Source organism: Pinus tabuliformis, chromosome Q (assembly GCF_031772625.1).
Source record: "Pinus tabuliformis cultivar Carrire ecotype Pingquan chromosome Q, CPIR1, whole genome shotgun sequence".
Lineage (NCBI taxonomy): Eukaryota > Viridiplantae > Streptophyta > Pinopsida > Pinales > Pinaceae > Pinus > Pinus tabuliformis.
The window spans coordinates 1133716152-1133737175 of NC_142296.1; the positions used below are offsets into that span (position 1 = coordinate 1133716152).

At 38.6% G+C, this 21024-nt stretch overlaps 1 protein-coding gene and 1 pseudogene across 2 annotated transcripts; both read right to left on the bottom strand.

The window, feature by feature from the left end:
• Positions 1-16173: 16173 nt before the first annotated feature.
• On the bottom strand, positions 16174-17421 carry LOC149223538 (uncharacterized). Of its 2 annotated transcripts, none has more exons than XM_089385868.1 (2): positions 16753-17421; positions 16174-16295 (listed from the first exon to the last, which is right to left on the bottom strand). In XM_089385868.1, exon 1 carries the CDS (start codon positions 17159-17161, stop codon positions 16769-16771), a length of 393 nt encoding a protein of 130 aa, XP_089241994.1. In that variant the 5' UTR covers positions 17162-17421; the 3' UTR covers positions 16174-16295; positions 16753-16768. The 2 variants fall into 2 exon arrangements, with proteins under 2 accessions (XP_089241994.1, XP_089241993.1); XM_089385867.1 differs by having other exon boundaries at positions 16174-16430; positions 16753-17419.
• Positions 17422-19311: 1890 nt separating this feature from the next.
• On the bottom strand, positions 19312-19959 carry LOC149223539 (uncharacterized; annotated as a pseudogene).
• Between the last annotated feature and the right edge of the window lie 1065 nt (positions 19960-21024).

Genomic DNA, 21024 nt, shown 5'->3' on the forward strand with positions numbered 1-21024 from the left:
CTCAATAAAATTGTAGATTTTTCCTTCTTATTTATTTCAAAGTAGCTTAAGGACATGGTTACCCATTTTCTTTTTTAAACAACACGTGAACACATTGTGGATTTTCCCTCGTTATTTATTTCAAAGTAGCCTAATAACATGGTTAAGCATTTTCCCGGATGCGGGTGCTTAAAAGGCATGGCAGCTCACAGGTGGTGCGTCACATGGGCATGTGTCAGCCCTTGCGTGCCACGCAGTACCCTACAGAATGTTTCAAATGGGCGCATGTAGGAACTTCAATGCGGGTATTATTACTGGTCTTGTCCTCCTTAATTGGCCTCCTGGTAACCTGTGCAATGGCGCTTCATATTCTGGGAGCCTCTGTTACATTTACGCATTCATTTGAAGTTGTTGGGCACTCCACTACAACGCTGGAGCACTCCTCGGTGATGTGGGGGATTGCACAGGGACATTCTTGCTCTGTGCCCAACTCAGGTATTGTCCCAAGCTTGAGAGTGGTTTACAAGCATTGTAAGCCAAATTCTGCGGCCCCCGTCTTGGTTAATTTCTCCTCTCCGGGTTTCTGCAAGCTGGTTCATCCTCTGAATATAGCAATGAGGAGAGAGCATCTCAGAATGAGCAGTCGACGAGGAGGCTCTCGCGGTCGGGCTACCGCTCAGAGGACTGGCCCCATTTCTCCTTCTTCCTCCATTGAAGTTACATCTGAGCAGCATCGCCTCCATGGCATAACAGCGAGACGTGGCAGAGGGCCTGGGAGCGGAAGCATAACAGAATGTGGACATGAAGCGCACCCCACAGTCAGGCATCGAATACCCTGCACACTCGCCAACTCCACTTTCATTGTATCTGTTAGCGTCGAGCACTGTGATAATCTCAGAGGTCAGGCGGAAGTAAATCAGGAAAACCCACCACCAGCTCAAGGGACAATGCCCACAATTGATCTGCAACGCCCTGCTATGGAAAGTTCCACCCCAGCTACTCAAGCAGGCCTTGTGGGTCCAAGAGACCCTGCTCAGGGGGTCCCTACTTGCTCGATGGTCCCTCTGTCTGACTCGGATGACTCCCGACAATTTGGGTGCAGGGTGGAGGAAGAGCCCTACACCACGGACGATGATTAATCCAATCAACTAGTTCGCTCTCGGCAGCCTGGAAGTGGGAGCATTACTCTATCTTCGAATCTTGTTTTCTGTATGTGTTTGGCTTTAGTCTGGATTTTAAAATCTATGTGCCGGCAATATGGATCCATATGTCTGTTAGTCCATGTTTAAGTAGTGTTCAGTGTCGATATGTTCGTTTGTCTCAGCATGTCCATGTTCAGCATCCAATTTTTGAATATGTTCAACTTTGGGTATGTATAAATTTGGGCAAACTGTCAATCTCTCGGTAGGATTGACAAGGCCATGGCCTTGTTGTAACACTGATGTAACTTTTTGACTTTTTGTACCATAATAGAAATAACCTGATTCAAAAAAAAAGAAAACAAAAAAAAACATGGTTAAGCATTTTCTTTTTTAAATCACATGAAAGACATCATGGATTTTTCCTTGGACCCATTTTGCGTACTTATACCTTAAATTCATTCGCATGCATCCCGCAAAGCATTTATTAATTACCTCACTTTGCCCATGCATTTTTGGGCAATCAGAGGTACTAATTGAAGGTAATAACTGCAAGTTTAACAAGTTCTACCAACAGTGGCTGATGCTTTTGAAGAATACGTTGGCAATCTCTAAAGAAGCAAATTCAATGTCTAGTGGGGTAAAATGCACTTGGTTAAAAGATTAGCAATACCTGCAAGTTTAACGAGTTCTACCAACAGTGGCTGATGCTTTTGAAGAATACGTTGGCAATCTCTAAAGGAGCAAATTCAATGTTTAGTGGGATAAAATGCACTTAATTAAAATATTAGCAAACACAAAAGCAGCATCCTTCCCTTCAAAGAAATGAAAACCAACAATGAAATACACGGATATTTGTTCACATTTTTTATTGCCACTAAACATTAAGGTTAAATGAGCCCTAGTCTACTACACTAGGGCTCGTTTTTTTTTTCCTACACTATCATATTGCTTTTAACAACCAACTTTTCAACTCCTGACTTAAATTTGGGGTCTGCCTTAATTTTGGGCCAACCGAAATGAGAAGAAAACAAATTGTTGTCACCAATAGTGTTGTATGTTGGATTGCACCACAGAAATTAAGCCACAAGATGGCAAAAGCCCATACAAGATTATATGATATTAAAAATTATCATGGCAAAACTCTCTAAAACCATAATAAAGGGTTCTTGTACAAGAGTTTTATACGAGAACGAATGACAATTGAATCAAAATATTATCGTTTACTCTCTAAATACACTATTTTTTTAAATTAAAGAAATGCAGTAATTTAAAATGTAGAACCAGAAATCAATATATTTATGTGAAATTACCCTAAACAATCATATCAACATGAGATGAGGGATAGCCCCTGGCCACATTATAATCCAGCCTTGTAAATAATACAGCATTGATTGATAATTCATGATTATAGTCTAGAACCATTTGCTGACATTGAATTCTTTGAGATACATGTTGTCATTGAACTGCTAGGGAAACTCTTATATGAATATCAACATGCTTAAAAATTCCATACAAAGTTGTTCTCGCACCTAACAGTGCTTCAATCTGCGTTGTTACAAAGGACCTTTCATCAGAAGAGAAAAGAAGAATGGAATCATACAAAGATACTCAGAAGTAATATCTCCTCTAATTCCATATTGGAATAGTAGAAGTCAGAAGTAACATCTCTAATTTCATATAGGAATAGTAAAAGTCACAAGTAATATATCCACTAATTTCATATTGGAATAGTAAAAGTGAATCATTTTATTGCATGATACCATATATAGTAGTGCTACTAGATGTAGCTTATCAACACCGCTTTTTATTTTTTTATTTTTTGCAGAAGAAAAAAAAGACTGAATTGGTATTAAAGATGAAATTCTAGTACATAATGACAGTGATGATAAACCTCCCATATTTAATGCCAGAGCAAGGGCTCGCATCTCTGCGGCCAGATACAATCAACAAAAAATTGGCAAAGGTTGGACATCTCATCTATAATGATTGTAGAATGCTCCCGTGCAATTGTAAGGCCTATTTTTCATCAATCTGTTAGTTGAAAGGTCCATAGTAATAGATTCTTTGTAGAGAGTATGATCAGATTGTGATAAATAATTTGCTTTTACGTTGATCATGTTGTTCTAATGACTGCAAATAAGTGATGCATTTAGGAAAAGTTCTGAAAGAAAATTTATTAGTTCACTAAATTATTTCTTCAATGGTGACAAAGGCAATCAAGTTATTTGTTAGACTGCAATCATATATGGAAACTAAGGGCAATGTTCACTGCAAATAGAAATGACTATATACATGAACCTAATTCCAGATTCACTACATAATGTCTAATTGCCCTTTTCCTTTTTTCCTACTAAACGCACAGCATGTAAGGACCATATACTGGAACCTACAAGATTCAGGACCGAGTATATACATGAACCTAATTTCAGATACATTAAATAGTGTTCAATTTCCCTTTGACCCTACCTACTAAATGCAGCTTCTAAGGACCATATGCTGGTTCTTCCATCAAACCCTGGAGTTGCACTGGATCCTACCAGACTTAGGACTATTAACATATGAAGTTGCAACATCTATTTCATCCAAGAACGTAGATCTGATGTTGCAATAGGTTAACTGAACTCAAGCATTGCTAATGACAAAAAATGGATGGGCCAGTTTAATCTTCTTTGGTCCTTCAGAGTCTCAGACACACAGCCCTAAGAGGAAATCCATTTCACATTGCAGGATTATTGACAGGTGAGAAATATTAAAATACAGACATCTAAAATATCACAAGGATATTATGCTCACCACAATTTATTTTCCTAAATCAAAGCAGCCATACAAAGAGAAAAGGGCATCGAAATTGTGCAGCTTTAATACATCATGATACTCAACACGTTGTCTAAAGATGGTGGAATATATTATTATCAATTTCCAGACAATGCAACTTTGATGATTGACAAATGCAAGTAATGTTCAAAAGCACAAGAAAAGGATAATCACATCAGAAAACTTAGATATTCAACTCTGACGTACATTGTAAACTTCACTTCCTTTTGATCTTAATATATGTACCAAAGCTTGACTCCTTAAAAGATAACCATACTTGCAATTGAAAGCATTAAACCTGGATCTCATTCACCATAATAAGTTATCCAATCATAACCAAGGGTAAAGAAAAGAGCCCCATAAACCCACGGAAGGTTTAGTCTAGAAATAGAGACAATATCTTCGAGGCTTTTGGTATATGTAATTGGACTAGATAATCAACATCCCTTCAAGCACATACCATGAAAAAGCAAGTACTTCTCAACTATATCAAAGACTACACAGCAGTACAAGATAACCAAAATTAACAAACAAGATATATCAAGAGAGAGTGCATAAAGCTCAAAACGTATCAAGAAACATTTCGGGACTAAAACCAACGAATTAATGTAAATGTATAGTCCCCTATATCCTGAAACCCCATTTACCTAAATCCTAGCATGCCATACATGGCTCATGTAATCATGTGGCATTCCTTCATTGAAGACATTCAATTAAACAAGACTTAAGGTATGGCTTTCTAAAAACTCCCTGACAACCTCAATAAACAAAAATACAATAGCTAATCTACACAAATCAGGAATGATACAAAACACAATACATAGTTGTGACCATAGGGAACAGATCAGAATAAAAAGCCCTCTTCCTTAGCATGACAGATCTAGAATCACAATAAATATGCCTCCATCCTCATTGCCTCATTTTGCGTTTTCCTGGGTGTAACGAGTCCACTTACTATCTCAGTTAGTCTTCAAATGCAGAACATCTCAAGGGTGTATTTCAAAGAGTTCATTTTCCGTGGCTTCTAGTCCCTCAAATTGATTAGCCATTACTAGATTTAACTTCCACTTGAGTTCTTAATTTTTACTTGTAAAACCTTCATTCTTAAGTGTGTTAGAATTTCTTCCTGCAGCAAAACTTCTACAGCTGTTTGGAGCATCATTGAATTGCATACATGGCTCTACCAGCTCAAAATAATTGGAAAAATAAGATCAAAAATCTACAGTTTCCAAAGTTGCATCTAACCATGCTGGGTAGCAACGAAGTCATATCACTAAAGAGTAAGAAAATTCATCTTGAGAACCTACCACATGGTAAACATATTCATTCTGAATCTGACAAAGAGCTCCCTCCTTTTGATTCCAGTGAATATATATATATGAGGTTCTTCCACGGAGTCATGTTTTCGCCTGAGGACTTTTCCAGAGTGCAGGTGCTCAACAAACTAAATGGCGAAAAGCTGTCTAAGTTTTCTGATCCCATCCACACTTTCTCGTTCTGTGGGGCTCCCAGCTTTCTTTGATCCACATGCAACTCATAGTCTCAATTGGGATAGGACCCAAGAAGTGACCAACTGAATTGTGGCTATAAAGCCTATCTACAGCCTCAGCACAATATATATTTTTGGGATTAGGTAATTCATAGTACTAATGAACATTGAAAACCTATTCAGGGAGATGAGATGGACGGAGGGAAAAGGGTACAGGAGACCAAAAGGAGTCAATGAGTCCAGAAACTTGCTATTAAGGGAAGTAATATAAAATTATAGGTTATGGAAGAAAACTGGAGTTCCCGCAGTGTGAAATCATAATTGTTACAAGGCATAAATGGCTCGATTAGCTAGCTCCCTCTTACACTCTTCCCTCTCACCTAAATAGGGAATACTTATCAGGTGGTGCCAAGGCTACTCTATAGCCACAATTTAGTTGGTCACTTCTTGGGTCCCATCCCACCTGAGACTATGAGTTGCAGGTGGATCAAAGAAAGTTGGGAGCCCCACATAACTCAAAAGTGGATGGGATCAGAAAACTTTGACAGTTTTTACCGTTTTAGTTTGTTAAGCACCTGCACTCTGCAAAAGTCCTCAGTCAAAAACATGATTGTATGGAAGAACCTGGACCATCTTCTTCCACTAGAATGAGATAATTTTATCCAATGAGTTGGCACAAGTTCAATGCCCTGTCTAGGTTGAGTTTCCAAGTCTCCCTTTGCAATTATGGTAATTTTGGGACTGTTACCCACCAAAAGTGGGTGACCCTATAGGAGAAATTTTTCTCCCATCATCTCTTCCAGCCAGCGAGCCATCAGCCACTACTTGCCAATGACTATTTGACATTCATATCTCTTGCCACCTGCATCAGTGATATGATTCCTCGCCCATTTAGCAAGCGCACATGTTGGAAGGTGGACTTCCAATCAAAAAGTACTTTATTGATTTTGAAATCGGGTGCTTATGCTTGTTTGTATTTGGGTATTTGACATGGATTATGGGGTAACCTAGAAGAAAGAGGAGTCTTGATTGTGAATGTGTTTCCTCACCTTAAATGGGGGTTTAACCTTTCATCCTAGTCTAGTGGGACCTCCCCTAATGGCCCAATGGGTATAGGAGGGGCACTACTTGGGAAACCCCAATTGAGATACCATAGTCTCAACTCTCCCTATTCCATACTTACCACTTTCCACCTTATATTATAAACCCTATATTCCACCCCCCTTCTTCAGGGTCAACTAACCATTGGTTCTCTGGGATTTGGCACCATACATCCTCATACCTGGGTAGGGCCCAAAACTTTGCCCTGGCAGCTATAAGAACAAGAAAAACCATATCATGGCCACAAGCAAAAACAAAGAAGATCAGATTCAAAATGCAAAAGATGGTTGGGACATACACATTAGCACGTTGGAAAAATCTTGGCATGAGCTCTACCTCACTCTTTATGGCCATCACTTGGTTCCTGAGCACATGTTTTCCTTCATATTATGAGAAGGAACCCCTACATGTCCCAACCCCTGATGGACAATGAGTTGCCTCATCATTAAGGGGGTAATAATTGTTATACATCATACAAAGCAAGCTCTAACCCTTTGAGTTATAAGCAATAATACAAAGAAAAATAGAAAATAAAGTAGATGGTGCACAAGAGGGGTGGAAAAACAAAGGCCGAGTTGATAACTCATGCATCTATGATTGCTCCCACTCCACATTAGGACACTCAGGATGAGGAGCCCATCGTTGTTGGTCCCTTTAACCATGGCTTTTGGCCATGAAGTCTTCTCCCCTTTGTTCCATCATTATCACATGACACCTATCAATTAAGAGTGGTCCGAGGACATGCCACTTCCCCTTGGGGGCTAGAAACACCTAATAGGGTGGTCTATTAACCACTCCTACCTAGAGATGTAACACCATTACGAGTTCAAAACCTTAATTGTGGAAGGGAAGCCTTACTTGAAATGTCAAATTGCCCATTACTTTGTAGCTTGGTCCACTTAGATGCAAAAATGATTAAATGTACCTATTGATGTCGCTGCTAGCACTAGATATTGTGTGTAATTATCAGGTGGTTCCGTACCATGCCTTAGGCAACTTAACTAGGGAAGGGCTTTCCAAAGGAGCATATTGACACCCACGGGTGAGGCATTGAGAGTCATGGAACTCCAAGCAACAGTAGAGCATCATACATGTCTGTGGGCACCTCCAGCACCCACAGCATTCTCACTTTTACGGGATGATGCACTTGGACCTGCATGCCCCCAGTCGACTTAGCACCATTAGAAGTACGGCAATTGATTCAAGGCCTAGAGGAGGATGGCCTCACACATTGAGACATGGGAAGGCTAGCACCACCTTGAAGGCCCCCAATGTTGGAGTAGAGACATGCATTTTAGCCACCTAGAGACACATGAAACCACATTTTAACCCCAAGATGTAATTTGGGGACCCGTAGAGAAAGATTGACAAAAATGTGAAGGCCAACCTGCACATCCAGAATTTAAAGGGCTTCTACACTTCACCAGGCACCCTTAGCCCTCAACACATGCCCTAAAAGGGCCTATGCATGGATGATGTCAACACATTCTTCCCCATGACTCATACGTGTGGGTAACCATTTGTGTTTTGTCATTGGCTAGTATGCCTGCTTGTTTTAGGGAGCATTAGGTTAAAATTAAATTTGTAACTCCTCATATAAGTAGAGGAGAGACCATTTGTTGTAAATGATCATCAAAACTTGGAGATTTTGACCTCTTTAAAGAATTTTGGCCTTCTTTTCTTGTGGTAGAGATGTGACCTATGAATGAACTTTGATATTTGGAGCAAATTGTTTGTCTTTTGAGCTATTGTCTTGGATCAATTAATGGAAATCTTGTATGTGAGCTTATTGTTGAATAATTATTTTGTTTATGTCTAATGTATGGATTCTGGAATATATTGAATCTAGGGTTTGCTATTATGTCCTAATTTGTTGAAAATATATTTGATAGAATCTAGATATCATTATTGCATGCATTACTCATTAAATAACATGTGAATGATAATCCTAGTGGTGAACTTTGATTCGCCCTCCCATGAAACTTTTTGATCCATTGCATTAGATAATTGCTAGGGTTTTTGAAAATTTGATGCTAGGGCATCCTTTATCCTTCCTCCTCAACAACTTTTTGGTCATTTAATCAACTCATAAACTCCATCCACGCAAGGATAAGGCACTGGCCCTCCTTTGTTGACAATCACTAAACTTTAAAACACATTTTTTCTCTCTCCTCTCCTTGCCCTAATTCAGCCCCTTTGAGGCCAAGTGGCCAAGCTAGAGCTTGGTGTGAATTCCTTAGGAAGAGGAATTTCTAGAATTGGAAAGTCTCGAAGAGTGGTTGCCACAAAATCCCTTGTTTTGGCAGGAATTCACTTCACTTTCATCCTTAAATTTCTTTTTAGCTCCAACTTAGGGGCTTGTTTGAAGGTTTCATGTGCCTTGATCTTGCTAATATACATTGTTAGAAATCCTTTCTCCTTACCTTGATCTTTGGCCATCCCAACACTCAACCTACTAATCAAGCCCTTGGTCTTGTGCCCCATCGAAAATTCGTTAAGAGTAGGGGGTTTTGGTTGTGGTGACAATGGGCCACCACCCCATTGTTCTCACTTCGTCTAGTGTTAGCCTTGTAGGGAGCCCCTCTCTAAGGCCTGCTAAATTTTGTGGCAATAAGGCCCACCTCTTGTTGACCCATTTTAGCAAGTTTAGTTCTTTGATTGTATATTTGTTTGATAAGTATCGATTATTTGTTCTTAGGCCTTCCAAGCAGGTATGAATTGACGTTGAGGTCAACAATGACCTATAAAGTCCATCACTAAAAAGTGAAGCTATCTATTTGCATAGTTGTTATTTCCTATACCATAGCCCTAACCATATAGTCATAAATTACCCTTGTATGCCCTCCAAGTTTTCTAGACTCATAGGCATTACTCAAAAGTGAACTTACCCATTTGCATAGTTGTTATTTCCAATACCAAATCCCTCACCATATGGTCATAAATTACCCGTGTATGGCCCCACAAATCCTTTGAACCCATAGACATGCTCAACCAACAAAAGATCAAACCCCCACAAGAAATAACCCAAAGGAAAATTAGGGTTGGAGCAAGATCATTAAAAACATCTGCAACATGTTCCTCTAGTATTCCTTCTTAACCACGTAAGTCAAAAGAAAGGCCTCTCCCACGGGCCACAACTAAGTCACACCAATGAGCCATGACCTCCCTTGAAGGAGGATAAAACCAAGGAGACTATGTAAAGTCCTAGTGAGATCTTCAATTGTCATCTCCATATCCTCCAACCTTTTGACACAAAATACATGTTAGGATTCGAGGGTTCTAAGGCTTGCACTCTCTTTTTCCAAAATCCCCACAAGTTACTTGCCGTCTTGGTTTTTTGCTATTCAAAGCCCCTTGCCCAAGACAAGTAAGCAAAACACTCTTTGTATGAGCCTTGAATATGTCAAATGAGTCTAGCTAGCTCAAGCAGTTTAAACTTAAAGCAATGTTACCCTCCCTACTAAGGGTCAATTCCCACAAGAAACATATTTAGATCATAAACATAAAAAAAACTCTGCAACATTATCCTTTAGTATTCCTTTTGAGCCTCGTAATGATTTGAAAAGAAAGGTTGCTCCTCAACTGAATCAAGCCAAACAACCAAGACCTCCCTTGAATGATGATAAAGCCAAGGAGATTATGTAAATACCTAAGTGAGATCTTCAACTATCATCTCCATACCCTCCAACCTTTTGGCACAAAATACTATTTAGGCCTCAAGGGGTCTAATGCTTGGATTCTCTTATTCCAACAACCCCAAGAGTTACTTACCATGTTGGATTTTTTTCCATTTAAGGCCCCATACCCAATACAAGCAAAACACTCTTTTTTTATAAGCATTGAATATGTCAATTGGATCTGGCTTGGGCAGTTGAGAGGAGTGTTATCCTCCCTACCCAAGTTCAATCCCTATAAGTGACATGTTGAGCTCTTAATGAGCATATCATTGACAAAGCTTTGAGCTTCTACAAAATCTAGTTTACCATGGGTACCATTCTCAGAGTGAGGTGTGTCCCTGGTGGGTTTCCATGGAGATGCATTTCATGGAAATTTATTTAGAACAAAAAAACAAAAATAGAGAACCTTGAATAGCAAAAATCCCAAGATGGAATGTAGATTTTGAGGTTTTTTGCAATAAGGGAATGAAAGCCTTAGACCCGTTGAATCCTTGCTAGTATTATGTGCCAAAAGGTTGGAGGATATGGTGATGACAGTAAAGACCTCACTATTCATTTTAAGTATTGGATTTTTATCAATGTTGCAAAAAGTCTGACTCGGGAATAACTTGATGGGGTCAAAAAAAACATACTTGGAGAGAAACTAGAGAAAAAACCAAAATAGCAAAATTGGAAAGCATTAATAAATACAAAATATTTCAAACTTTTTTTATTAAATTTAAATATAACTAATAGTGACATAAGATAATTTAACACCAAAATTTCCTTCTCAAGCTATTACTAGAACACTTTCCCTCCCAAACAATCAAACAACAAGTTGAAATGAGCAAAAAGAGTGACTTTCTCAGGCTTTATTGATGTTTTCTAGGGACACTGGAAAAAAAATCAATTTCATAAAAAACCTCAATTCTTACTCATTATTTATTATTTCATCATTCAGTGGGTCAAAATTCATAAAATCGTTAACACCAATTTGTACACTATAATGTGTATTAGCTTGTATAGTATAATGTGTGTGGTCTTCTTGACCCTCACAAAAAAGCACAATAAGAAGTCCAAAAAATATGAAGGTTGAAATTCTTATGTTTGCAAGAAGCTAAACTAAAATAATTTAAATTGTTAAATCCCCTAATCTCGGTTTTAAAAAACAGCCTGGTCGAAACCGAAACGGCTGAGCCAGACCGAGCCAGGGCCTGGCGAGATCGGCTCGATGGCCAAATCGGTTCGGCCAGCCGTGTTGTTACCAAGTCGGCCGAGTCAGACTCTGTGGGTGTGACCAAAAAGCACTGCTTTTTTTTTGTGTCGATTTCAGGACCCCAATGCCCATTATTTTCTTCCTTTGGGTTCTTTGGGTCCATTTCCCTCTCCCAAACCCTATAAAAGCTACCCAACCCCTCTCATTTTCTCACAACTATCTCATTGCATTTGAGTGAGAATTTGTGAGGAGTTTGTGAAGAGTTGTGGAGTTTGTTTTTGGAGCAACAGTGAGGAGTCTTGGGCAAGCATTGGAGCAGGGGTGAAGAGTTTCTTGGGCAACCATCAGAGCAGCATTAAGGAGTTGGTTTGTTGGAGCAACTTTGAGGAGGCAGTTTGTGCCTAGAGGTATTTTTTTTCACTTCTAAAATCTGTTTTTCTTTTTTTTTGTGAAAATCTTGAAATTGAAAAGAGTGTTTTTTGTAAAAGAAATGAACATTAAAGCAATGAAAAAAAAAATCATTTTCAGAATTTTTCCTTTCATTTCCAAGTCAAAAAATGGTTCCTAGAGTGAAAGATGCTACTTGGGCATATGCTGAAATGGTTGATAATCAAATGCATTGCAAATTTTTCCATAGAAAAATTGAGGGTCTTGATGGCATTAATAGGCTGAAACAACACTTGCCAAGGATTAGAGGCCAAATTACTCCATGTGAATCCCCACAAATTGGGGAGATTAGGAAGGAGTTGTTAAATAGCTTTGAGAAGTTTCAAGAAGAAAAAGTTAGGCAAAAAGAAATAGATGCTGAAATTGGAAGGAAGAGGAGTATACAAAAAATGATGGCTACCAACCCCCATTTTGACTTTGAGGGTTCTTCTTCTATCCCTTGTACTGATGCATCCAACCCCTTCCAATTTGTTCCTCCCTCTTTGGAGTCTATTCAAGAAAAGGGTAAGGGTAAAATGAAAAAGAAGGGTGATATGAATATCAAAAGTTAATTCACTGTCACACCCTCCTCTCCATCAGATGCACATGGTCCTGAAGCTAGTAGAACTTTGCAACCCACTTTAGATGCCCATTGGAAGAAAGAATTAAGGGAGGCTTCTTGTGATTACATATCTAGATGGTGGTATGATGCTAATATCCCCTTCAATGCTTCCCATTCACCATATTATGAGCCTATGTTTGATGCCATATTTGTTGCTGGAAAGGGCTTCAAAGGCCCTCCTATGCATGAGTTAAGGGGGTATCGTTTGCAGAAAGAAATTTCCTCCATTAATGAGCATTTGAAATATTTCAAAAACTCATGGGCAAAAACAGGATATACCATCATGTCAGATGGATGGACTGATCAAAGGAACTGTACCATCATAAACTTTCTTATCTTTTGCCCACAGGGAACCATATTTCTAAAATCAATTGATGCATATGATAAGGTGCATCTGATAGGGTGAAAGATGGACAATTGTTGTTTTAGCTATTGGATGAGGTTGTTAAGGAGGTGGGGGTGGCTAATGTTGTTAAAGTCATCACAGATAATGCCTCTAACTATGTTCTTGTTGGTAAACTGTTAAGAGGAAAAACACAAAACCATCTTTTGGACCCCATGTGTTGGACATTGCATAGACCTCATGCTCGAGGATATTGGAAAATTAAATTGGGTCAAGAACATTGTAGATCATGCCAAAAGCATAACAAAATTTATCTACAACCATTCATGGATTTTGAGGGGACACGCAGGGGGCAGAGATATTATTAGGCCTACCATCACTAGATTTGCAACTCATTTTTTGACATTGCAATCTATGCTTTCACAACATAGAAACTTGCAAAAGATGTTTTCCAGTGATGATTGAAATCAAAGCCAGTTGTCTCTCAAACATGAAGGCAAAGAATTGAAAAAGAAAGTTAATGAAGAGATATTTTGGAGAAAGGCAGCAGAGATTGTGAAGGTTGCTAGGCCACTGGTTAAGGTGTTGCGGTTGGTGGATGGGGAAAGATTGGCTATGGGCTTCATTTATGAGGCTATGGATTAAGCAAAAGGAGCAAATAAAGAGGGCATACAAGGATAGAGTGGCTAAGTATGGGCCCATTTGGGCAATCATTGGTGAAAGATGGAACAATCAACTCCATCGCCCTATACATGCAACTGGGTATTTTTTGAACCCACGGTATCATTATAAAGCTCTGGCAACAGGAGCTTTGAGTGGGGAGGTTAGAGATGGATTGATTGCCTGCATTGATTGCATGACCCCATTACAGTGTGATCAGCTGGAGATACAGTCACAACCTTCAACAAAGCCACAGGTACCTTTGGGAAGAACCTAGCAAAGATTGCAAGGGAAGCAAATGAGCCAGGTAAACAAAAAATTCAATTTTCAAATTCTTAATACTTATTTTGTTAAATTGTTTATAATTTGAAAGTTGGATATAATTTGTTGAAACTTGAGCTAACTCATTACACTACTATGTTTTTTGCAGCACAATGGTGGGAGGCTTTTGGTAGCCATTGTCCTCAATTGCAAAAGTTTGCAATTCGTATTTTGAGTCAAACTTGCAGTGCTACTGGGTGTGAGTGCAATTGGTTTGTCTTTGAGAGGATTCACATGAAGAAGAGAAACCGTTTGGATCAAAAACAGTTAAATGATCTGGTATATTTCCAATACAACCTCTGGCTGAAACGCAACCAATTGTTGAACAAAAGACCTAATTCAGATCCCATTGTGTTGGAAGATATTGATCCAACGTCAGATTGGGTAGTGGAGAGTCATCCAGCAGAGTTTGATTCTGATGAGGATCTTGATTTGGATTTACAGGTGGAAGCATTAGTTGAACATAATGTTCAATTGAATTCAAATCCACTTGTACTAGCCTCGGGCCTAGCCCCAAGTCCTCCAGTTGCAGGCGCTTCCTCTGCTCAGCCATGACAAAAGCGCATATCTCGTCTATCTCAGCGTGCAATTGTTGCACATCCTGCTAGTGCTACCACTACTATAGTTGCAGTTGGAGATGATGTTGAAGAGGAGCCATGGGTTTCCCCCTCTGACTCTGATTCAGAGGTTGAGCCAAATGATGTTGTCTCCTCTAGCAGTAGCCAGTAGTACTGGTCAATGGTGACTAGTGATGTTTCACAGTTTACTTTTGTTGTAGGGGCCATTTAGAGGCTCCTTGGTTATGTGTTTTTGTTTTGATCTCTATATCATCATCATGTATGTATTGGGCAGTGCACTGGATTCCATTTTGATATAATGGATATATTCATGAGCCTACTTTGATCATATGTTGTCTTCTCTCGATATTCTAAAGCTTTGTGTTTGGAAACATGAATGAAAATCTTTAAAATTATGTTTTTTTATAAAAAAAATAAATATTTAATGTATTTTTTATCCTTAAAAATTAACTTAGTAGTCCACAATAATTAATTGACTTTAAATATTGAATATTTTCAAACTTGGGAAAGAAGAAATACATCACTTAATCCATAAAGCAAGCACCTAAAGTGGGAATAAATCATCTTCTACATGCTACAACACCAGGTCTATGCAGAAGACCTTTCGAATCTACCACAAGTTTCAACATAAGTTCCAAACCAAACCATTAGCAACTTGGCCTATGGCTTATTGTTTATTTTCCCAACACAAAGAAGAAAAACGTGAGGTCATTATCTATATTACCATCGACTTCAATGATGAAATTAGAGATTGGGGTTCAGCCCCTACCCAAAATTTGTTACAAGTTGTCATTGTCTTAATGGGAAATCACTAGAGGTGGCTAACATCAATGTTCCAAGTTTCCAGAACACCAAAACCTGAGAATAGCGATATACATCTATGTCTTAAGATAACTGATCTAAGAAAAGGTCTAATGACAGATGAGTATCACTACTCAATGCAGTACCCCACTAGTGCCTGAATCCAACTACTGCGCAAAGGAATGAAGACCAACCATAGCAATATCACTATCTGATTTAGAATTACTTGAATTCTCTAGAATACTCAATGGCACGCTAACCAAACCAAGTTGCGCCTTATTAGGTTCCTCCTACTCATTTACCTATGCATTAGGTTTGCATTCATTTTGCTTTTTGCTTTTTCTTTACTTTATTTTTGCCACAAAATTACAGCCTATGATTGAAAGGGAACATGGGCGCATCTTCAAAGGTGGTGTTCCCTACTGCATTTTCCCCAAAAGTGGGCATGGGAAAACATCCCATTGGAGTACCCCAGTTCCAAAGAACAAGGAGTACCTACCGTCCACTTGGGAACATGTCCCCATGTAACACTGGTTAACATTTATGCATCCGAATTTGACATAGAAAGAACCCATGCTAGATGGCCAACAAACAGCTTAAAGTATATTCACTTCTGCAAGGACTTCACAATAATTAAGAGTCCAAAAGTAAAACAATTTCTTCCCATGCAATGGTGTGTTGGAAATGATGACGGGTACAACCTTAAGGGCCTGTAATGATTATCTAGTATATATTCATTCTGCTAAGGATATTATAACTCGAAAGACTGAAGGCTTCATTCGCCTTGAATGATCATTTGCTTCAAATATAAGGAATACAAAGTTTTTGCCTCTACAATATACTATTGACAGAGACAATACAGAAGACCTTGCCATTATAATTTCATACTTAAGTGAACAAACAGAAGAACACACATTCATGGGCATGCCGTCACATTTCAGACTTGGAAAGAAACATTTTTTGAATCCAAAAACTGCAATTATCATCCATTTAAAATGACATAAAATATTACCTTAAACAACAAATTATGAAAGTAAAACAAAAGTTTTAGATCTGGTTCCTATAGATGATGCAACAAACTTGATTCCCTCTCCTCAAATAATCCTGGCAACCATCTAGTGCCCACAGTGCGTAAAACATGTCTAACCTGAAAATCGACAGCCAAAAAGTAAAACAAAAGTTTTAGATCTGGTTCCTATAGATGATGCAACAAACTTGATTCTGTCTCCTCAAATAATCCTGGCAACCATCTAGTACCCACAGTGCGTAAAACATGTCTAACCTGAAAATCGACAGCCAAATAGGCCAGAAAACTGAAATATTCAGAGACGAATTCGAATACCAATTTGAAAACTGCGTTATCTCTTTAAAAAGAAAATAACTTAAAAAATACATGGCAAGCACCGACTTAATCTTGTTTAGCAGCATCAAAAGAAATATTACTTGCAGTTAGGTGGGCACTACATACTTCACAACGTTTCCATTTCTTAAAAGAACACACAAAACATGACGGTGGATTTATATATGACTGCAATTCAATAGGCTCCTCATATCTGGAAAACCAGAGACTAAAAACCATTGATCGATCAAAGTCAGCCACCAACCGTGCAGCTGATCTTTTTAATCCGAGCGCTTGAGCTTCTGGATTTGTTCGTTCATGCGTTCGATTCGCAAGACCATGCCTGTGACGCAGAACAGAAGCCAGTAGAGCAGGAGAGCCGAGGCAATAAGCATGAAGTTACGCTGGCTCTTCATGACGGATTTCTGATGGCGAATATGCTCGCTCGGGCTACACAGATTCCCTTCACAACTGGGCCTTGTCTCGTATTTCCAGTAGATATCCATTAGCAGAAACAGACAGAATGGCACTACAGAGAGCATCGGCTTCAATGCGTTGCGAGTAACGACTACCAGTCCCTTCCTGAGGCGATCCAGGCCGGGCATTGTGAGCAACAACAGCATGACGGCCTCTGCACCTGCCGCATATCCCAAGACTACCCATTCCAATGCCATTCTTTCCCAAATAGAGACACTGGGCACTCCTGAATGCTTAAGGCCTTCAGTGGCTGGATCTGAAGAAGATGGTCAGGACCCAATTCAGATGGGAGAAAATCGAGAAGCCCCAAATCGATATTTCCGGTGATCCGTGTCCAAAAAGATTGAAAATCCACCAGAAAATTGTTGTGAAATGCCCAGAGGGGCAAAGGAAGATTATATGGGCAGATTTAAGAGGAGTGAAAGCGTCCAAACCCTTCGAGGAAGAAAAGTATCTTTGAAAAGGAAGCACCGACTCCCCTTGAAAAGGAAGCACCGACTCCCCTCTCGTTCGTGATGAAGTTGCAACCCTCACGTTTGTGATAAAGTTGCAAATAATAATTATTTGCAAGGCTTTTAATCAAGGGAGAAGGTCTCCCTTTAATAAATTTAAGCATCAATGCTACCTGGTGGTAGGAAAAGTATCATTAAAATTATCAACAAGGTATTTAATATTATTACAAGAGTCCTAAGGTCTCTTTTTAAAACGTTATTCGGTGAGATTGGGGGTTGATTTAGCATCAATGTTCCCCTTGGTAATAGGCGGGGTATAAATAAAAAAGTTAACAAGGTAATTAATCTTATTAGTCCGTGCCTCGCAATGCATGGATTAGTTAAAGAAGGGAAGATCTTTTTGAAAAGGTTAACTTAGTGAGATGAGATCAGAAGGGGACTACTTTTGAGAGGGATTGTTTTTACAGTGGTATGTTTTGTTTATAATTTTGGGGAAATTTTATTTATTTGTATATGATTTTTTTATTAGTTTATTATAATTATAAAAATAAAATAGATATTTAAAATAGAGATGAAAAAGTTGATTTTGGTAGTATTATTTACGTTAATTATTTTTTATATAAAATAAAGATTTGATTGAGGCGAGTTTAAATTAAGTAAATATAATAAGTAGGTCAAAAATGTATTACAAATAAAGAGCACTTTTTAGGTAATAAAAATAATGAAGGATTCTTACAAGGCATGGTGTTTCTGAGTTGGGCCGCCGTTTCAGGAATGAAATTGACTATACTCGTACACGTCTTACCCGGAACAGGTAATATTGAGCCAAAAGCAATACTGAGCCGTAAGAGACTTTGGGTGCAAAAATTAGTACGTCACACCTTTAAAAAGGGCCTCAACACCCTTATGTCTTGTCCTTTAATCACTAAGGCACTGAGTCGATGTGCGGCCTGTAAGGATGAACTCTCACATAGCTCATGTGAATTGGGCTATGTGTTCTTTGGCCGAAACAGAGCTTTGTGACTTAGCCGATTCGAGGTGTGTTTACATAATTGTATAAATGTGTCTGGTGTCTGGTGTTCGCATAATTGTATAAATGTGTCTGGTGTCTGGTGTTCGTCGCCCTGCTGGTTTCAACTATATGAAGGAGTAAGGTTTTGTTCGAGGTGTGTTTACATAATTGTATAAATGTGTCTTGTGTCTGGTGTTCGCATAATTGTATAAATGTCTCTGGTGTCTGGTGTTCGCCGCCCTGCTGGTTTCAACTATATGAAGGAGTAAGGTTTTGTTGGTCAAGAGTCAGTGTTTTTTTGGTCGGGAGTTTTTGTCCATTTATATATATCATGCCTAATCTTTAGGAGGCACTGTCAGATTAGGTTGTGCTAAAGTCTACATCTCTAGAAACATCCCTCAGCCCTCCAACTAGATTTAGGAGTTTAGTGTGTTGCACTTTATAGTTTAATATAGGGGTAATGTGTAGATGTAATGTAAGAAAGTTTGTAAACATTGAATTTATATTAATATATCTAATTTATAATGCATAAATTGCTAAATATTTACATGTCACTTAAAATTAATATAGAACCCAAGAAAAATGTTATAGTGTCCATAAAAAATAATAAAAATAATAAAATTTAAATTTGTTACATTGTAATTTTTTTTATTAATAAAATTACGAACAATAGTTTAAATTAAAAAAAATCATAATATACATATTACATTATTAATGTAATATATTTAATAGAATTACCAAATAACTTAAAAAAATACATGGCAAGCACCGAATTAATCTGGTTTGGCAGCATCAAAAGAAATGCTACTTGCAGTTCGGTGGGCACTACATGCTTCACAACGTTTCCATTTCTTAAAAGAACACACAAAAGATGGCGGTGGCTTTATATATGACTGCAATTCAATAGGCTCATCATATCTGGAAAACCAGAGACTAACAACCATTGATATATCAAAGTCAGCCACCAACCGTGCAGCTGATCTTTTTAATCCGAGCGCTTGAGCTTCTGGATTTGTTCGTTCCTGCGTTCGATTCGCAAGACCATGCCTGTGACGCAGAACAGAAGCCAGTAGAGCAGGAGAGCCGAGGCAATAAGCATAAAGTTACGCTGGCTCTTCATGACGGATTTCTGATGGCGCATACGCTCGCTTTGACTACACAGATGCCCTTCACAACTGGAACTTGTCTCATATTTCCAGTAGATATCCATTAGCAGAATGGCACTACAGAGAGCATCGGCTTCAATGCGTTGCGAGTAACGACTACCAATCCCTTCCTGAGGCGATCCAGGTCGGGCATTGTGAGCAACAACAACATGATGGCCTCTGCACCTGCCGCATATCCCAAGACTACCCATTCCAATGCCATTCTTTCCCAAATAGAGACACTGGGCACTCCTGAATGCTTAAGGCCTTGAGTGGCTGGATCTGAAGAAGATCGTCAGGACCCAATTCAGATGGGAGAAAATCCAGAAGACCCAAATCGATATGTCCGGTGATCCGTGTCGAAAATGCTTGAAACTCCATCACAGAATTGTTGTGAAATGCCCGTGCAGAGTCAAGAGGAGTGGAAGCGTCCAAACCTTTCGAAGAAGAAAAGTATCTTTTGAAAAGGATGCACCGACTCCCCTCTTGTAGGAAAGGTATCATTAAAATTATCAGCAAGGTATTTAATATTATTACAAGAGTTGTAAGGTCTCTTTTAAAAGGTTATTTGGTGAGATTGGGGGTTGATTTAGCATCAATGTTCCCCTTGGTAATAGGGGAGGTATAAATAAAAAAGTTAACAAGGTCATTAATCTTATTAAAGAAGGGAAGATCTTTTTCAAAAGGCTAACTTGGTGAGATGAGATCAGAGGGGGGACTACTTTTGAGAGGGATTGTTTTTACAATGGTATGTTTTGGTTATAATTTTCGGGAAATTTTATTTATTTGTATATGGTTTTTTTATTAGTTTATTATAATTATAAAAATAAAACGAATTTAAAATAAAGATGAAAAGTTGATTTTGGTAGTATTATTTATGTTAATTATTTTAGCATATAAAACAGAGATGGATAGTTCTTATCTTTATGTGCATGCACTAGACCAAGACTATCAGCCATAAGTCTTAGTGAAGGCCATAAGGAAAGAATGAAGTCTAAAGGATTGGATAAGCATCTGAGTTGGAACTTCTTATGGATTATAGAATCCAAGAAAGAAGTTGTAGACCAATACTATTTGAGATGAGGTAGGGCATCCAAGATAAAAGTAGTCGAAGAGGACTGATATTCTTTGTGGATACAAGATTGGAAATCCAAGATAAGAATAGTCTTAAAAGGACATACTTGGTGAACATCCGGATAGGGTATGTGCCTTAGAGGTAGTGTGGCAGCTCACGTAAAGCCTCCCAACATCATGCTCTCTAATGAAGATAAGCTTGTCAAGTTAAGCCCTTCAATGACAATGTTGGTTGTGATATAGATGCTTGACAAAGATGGCTTATCAATCTGACTCTTCTTATGTGAATGCTTCAAAAATGAGATTCCTTGTACTTCATGATGGGATTATGAATACCTTCCTAGTTAAGAGGGAGTGTTGGAAATTGTAACTAGGTT

What these genes read in the sequence shown, in the direction of transcription:
- LOC149223538 (XM_089385868.1), bottom strand. Translation starts at nt 17,161, where the DNA reads ATGGCATTGGAATGGGTAGTCTTGGGATATGCGGCAGGTGCAGAGGCC.